General features: G+C 59.3%; 1 protein-coding gene across 1 annotated transcript; it reads right to left on the bottom strand.

Moving 5' to 3' along the window:
- Positions 1-1253: 1253 nt before the first annotated feature.
- Positions 1254-3257, bottom strand: LOC102572264 (phosphoglycerate mutase 2). Its single transcript, XM_006269368.4, has 3 exons — positions 2806-3257; positions 2493-2673; positions 1254-1457 (listed from the first exon to the last, which is right to left on the bottom strand). The coding sequence occupies exons 1-3, from the start codon at positions 3217-3219 to the stop codon at positions 1288-1290; spliced, it is 765 nt and encodes a 254-aa protein (XP_006269430.1). The 5' UTR covers positions 3220-3257; the 3' UTR covers positions 1254-1287.
- Positions 3258-4440: the final 1183 nt, after the last annotated feature.

Genomic DNA, 4440 nt, shown 5'->3' with positions numbered 1-4440 from the left:
TACCACACATACACACAGAACCCAGGATGAGAATTGTCTTACACACCAACACCCTGCCCCCCCCACCCCCCCCAAGTGTCTGGGACACATATAAACAAAGAACCCAGGGTCCAGGACACACACACACATGCACATGCAGAGAGAGCCCCCACCCTGCCCCCCACACACAAAGAACCAGGGTTGAGAATCATTGTCTTACACACACGCATACTTCCAGGTTTTTCTGGACATGTCCTCTTTTTTGGCCCCCTGTCCTCATGTCCGGGTGGGTTTTGAAAATGAGAGCAAATGTCCGGGCTTTTACTCGGGTGAATTTGATATCTTTTATTAGACCAACCCAAATGGTTGGAGAATAGGTCTTTTACTCTTCCTTTGCTCTCTCAGGTTGGCTGCTTAGGGCTGGAAGCAGCAGGCAAGGTGATTGGCTGTCAGGGGACATGTGCTCCCCATTCAGGCTGGCCAAGAAAAGGGACATTGTGTATGTGTGGGGGTGTGTGTGTGTGCATGTGTGCAACGTGGGAGCTGCTTGGGCAGCAGGGCTGGGGGGGCAGAGTGCTGTGGGTTGGGAGTGAGGGGCACCAACAACACTGGGGGGCAGGGGGCTGTGGACTGGGAGTGGGACTGGCAAGGCTGGGGGGGCAGGGGCTTAGGAGTGTGGGGCAGAGACAGGGCACAGGCATACCACTGCCCCCCCGCCCCCATCATATGCCCCTCCCTTCTCTCCCCCCCTCCTTTTTTTTGATACCGGAAATATTGTAACCCTACCCAGGACACTCCCCACAGCCCCCCAGATGTCTGGGACACACACACACACACACACACACACACACACACACACACACACACACACAGCAGGTGAACTACCTGCAGGCATTTTGCCCCCATGGTGGGGGACTGTGGGGGTGACATGACCACCACAGAACCTGTCTCCTGGCATATGGCCCTGGTGGCACGTGCGGGGCAGGTCCATGGAGCAGCTAGAGCTTGGGTAACAACTTTCCATAGCTGCTCCCACCAAGCCTGTCTCAGCAAGTCCCTCCCCCCCACACACAACTCTTAGAGGCACTCAACTTGCCCCAGAACTGCTGCCTAGAGGGACTGACCCCTGGAGATGGTCACCACAACCCAGACCCCTACAGCAGCAGCTTGGCAGCCCCACTGGAGCAGGGGGGCTAGGCACTGTTACATCTTCCTCTGCCAGTCGAGCCATGCCCAACCATCCCTCCTTGCTGACAGAGGCTCGGGTACTGGGGGATGGTTTCAGGGGTTTATTCCATGGCCCCTCCCTCACTTCTTGACCTTTCCCTGAGCGGCGACTGCCTCCATGGCTTTGCGAACGGTTTCTTCATCGCCCAGAAACTGCATGGGCTTGGTGGGCTTGAGGTTGTCGTCCAGCTCATAGACGATGGGGATGCCTGTGGGCAGGTTTAGCTCCATGATGGCAGCATCTGATAGGCCTGTGGGACAGAGAGGGTCATGGGCTGGGGGTGAGGTCTGGACTTGGGGTGGGAAACATGCCAGGCACCTTCTGCTGGAGTGCATGATGGGCCCCCAGCTCTGGGGGGAGTGGGGTGGTAGGGAGGGTGCCTTGGGGGTAGGAGCTGCCTGGTGGGGGCAGAATCTGGGCGCCCTGGGGGCTGTGGGGCAGGATCTAGGTGTGGGGGAGCTCCCAGGCCCCCAACAGGGGGCACTGTGGGGACAGGAACCAGCCGGGGGGGGCAGAATCTGTGTGCCGGGGGGGGGGGCAGAAGCCAGCTGTGGGGGCAGCTCCTGGGGGTCCCCAGAGGTCCTGTCCCTTTCCACCTCCTTGGAATCCTGGTGACCTTTAGGCCTGGGGAAAGGAAACCAGATCCCCTGTTGGGGTGTGTGGCTGCTGGCTAGGGTAGGGGTGGGGGCAGGGGGGCTCTGCAGGGAAACCTGCCCCTTCCCGCTGAGCCTTGAAATGTGAAGCCCGCCTGGAAATAGCAATGACCTTCAGTGAGGGTCATGGAGCTGCTGGCTCCAGCTCCCAGCCCTACCCTGGGGAAACTGAGGCACAGGGCAGGCTATGCCACCCAGGGAAAGGGAAACTGAGGCATGAGGCGGGGCAGGGGCTCTCTTCATTCAGTGCCAGGTGGCAGCCTCCCTGGCCTCATGGCACCTCTAGCCTTCGCTCTGCCAACTCCTGCCGGACCCCTCCAGCTATTCCCAGTGCAGTGGGAGCCCAGCACTGGGCAGACTGGGTCATGGGGACCTTGTGCCTGCTCCCAGTCAGCCTGGGGGTTAGAAGAGATGCCCTGCAGGGGGTCCAGCAGCTGCTGATCCTGGTGCTGGTTGGTGGGGATATGCTAAAGGTCACAGGTCAGGGTGCAGCCCATAGCGGGGAGGGCACAGTGCTGGCGCAGGGCCCAGGCAAAGGTTACCAGTAAGTGATAGCCCCGGGCACGGCCCAGCTGCCTGCATCCCCCATGCCAGGGCCCAAGGCAGGCTGGGCTGGAGCCGCGGCAGCCTACCTTCTAGATGTTTGACAATGCCACGCAAGCTGTTGCCATGGGCAGCAATGAGGACCCGCTTGCCGGTCTTGATCTGGGGGGCAATGTGGTCATTCCAGAAGGGCAGTGCCCGGGCAATGGTGTCCTTGAGGCTCTCGCACAGTGGCAGCTCTCCGGGCTTCAGATCTGCATAGCGCCGTGCCTGGGGACACATGCAGACACCCCATTCAAGCACCAAAACCTTCCTCAGCTGCCTGACCCAGCCTGAGATCCCCCATGGGGCACTGAGATCAACCCCCTGCCCCCTAGCCACCACTGGGGGGACCTGGCTCACCTTGCTGATGATCTGGTGGAAGGAGTGGTGCTCATCCATGGGGGGTGGGGGCACGTCATAGGAGCGGCGCCATACCTTGACCTGCTCCTCGCCATGCTTGGCAGCCGTCTCGGCCTTGTTGAGGCCAGTGAGGCCACCATAGTGGCGCTCATTGAGGCGCCAAGTTCTGACCACGGGCAGCCACATCTGGTCAATGCCATCCAGGATGAACCAGAGGGTGCGGATGGCTCGCTTGAGAACCGAGGTGAAGCAGATGTCAAACTCATAGCCAGCCTCCTTCAGGGCCTGGGCCCCCCGTGTCGCCTCCTCGGCCCCCTTGGCACTCAGGTCGGCGTCGAACCAGCCACAGAAGCGGTTCTCCTGGTTCCACGTGCTCTCGCCATGCCTCACAATCACCAGCCGGTGGGTTGGCATCTTTAGGCCTTGCGAGGGGGGACCCCTGGGCGGCTGGTGGCAGCTTTTATATACCTGTCTGCCCAGCCAATCCACGCTGACGTGGGGTAGAGGGACAGGGGAAGTACCAATTGCAGCATGGGAGCAGAGCGGTGTCTGCTGTTTGAGTGACAGCCAGATGCCAGGACAGAATTAGAAGCATGGAGTCACGGGGTTGCAGGACAGAAATAGCCCTATGCGGGTGGCACTGTGACCTTCTCCAGGACACAGCAGAGGGGCTGAGGCTGGGGCTGACAGGCCAGGGGCTTCTGCTAGGGACCAGGGAGTAGGGGGACTACCAGGTGTGTTCAATCAGGAGCCTAGAGAAGCCAAAGACCCTGTCCAAGCCGCAACTGGGTGCCCCTGCTGCCAGCGGGGCTAGGTATCTATTGGCAGGGCAAGTCAGGCAAGCTTCCAGCCAGAAGCACAAAAGACACCAGCAGGATTCTCTTCCTGGGGACGGGCCCTGGGACATTTCTCCTGCCTTGTCTTGGCTCCCAAGGACTCCATGGCCTGTTTGGATTCTCCTCTTTCTTTCCCCATCTCCACCCCATCCCTGCGTTTATGAACCAGTCACTCACTGCAGGGTAAGGGCGCGCCCATAGGGACTGACTTAGCAGGGCCTGGCTTATGGGTCCCTGCTTGCAGCATATTAATACTGTCTTCTCACATATCACGTGCATGCAAACAAGGTGCCTGTTTCATAGAAGCATAGAAATCATACAAAAGTGGGGCTGGAAGGGACTTCTGGAGGTCACATCTAGTCCAACCCCCTGCCTGAGGCAGTATCAGCCCTGTCCAAACCAGCTCAGACAACCCCATTGTCTGACCTCTCAGTAAAACTACTGTCAGGCCTGACACAACACCAGGCATCACACCCAACCTGGTCACAGGAAAAGCAGGAGAACCACACTGGCCAACGTTTTACTGCTGTAAGAAGTTGTTGTAAGAGACCCCAGGCAGAGACTGTGCCTCCACTATAGAGGAAGGCTGTGCCTCCCACTACAGAGTAGGGTACCAGTCGGACGAGACGGGGTAGGGGGAGAAGTTCCTTTCTGATCCCAAATGCAGCATCAGTCTGAGCCTGAGCAGAAGGGAAGACCCTCTACTCAGGATCCTCTGGGTTTGGTCCTAACAGGAGCACTGGCACAGGTCAGTTGCCATCCCCAGCCTAGGCTACAGCCAACAGCTCTGAGGAAGGCT

The sequence above is a fragment of the Alligator mississippiensis genome, chromosome 7 (genome assembly GCF_030867095.1).
Source record: "Alligator mississippiensis isolate rAllMis1 chromosome 7, rAllMis1, whole genome shotgun sequence".
Classification (NCBI taxonomy): Eukaryota; Metazoa; Chordata; order Crocodylia; family Alligatoridae; genus Alligator; species Alligator mississippiensis.
The sequence above is the reverse complement of the archived record's forward strand: the minus strand, read 5'-3'. Positions and strand labels throughout refer to the sequence as shown.

Coding starts and splice junctions, on each gene's coding strand:
- LOC102572264 (XM_006269368.4), bottom strand. CDS start 3,219: ATGCCAACCCACCGGCTGGTGATTGTGAGGCATGGCGAGAGCACGTGG. Junction 2,674..2,805: donor TCCACCAGATCATCAGCAAG/GTGAGCCAGGTC, acceptor ATGTGTCCCCAG/GCACGGCGCTATGCAGATCT. Junction 1,458..2,492: donor CATTGTCAAACATCTAGAAG/GTAGGCTGCCGC, acceptor TCTGTCCCACAG/GCCTATCAGATGCTGCCATC.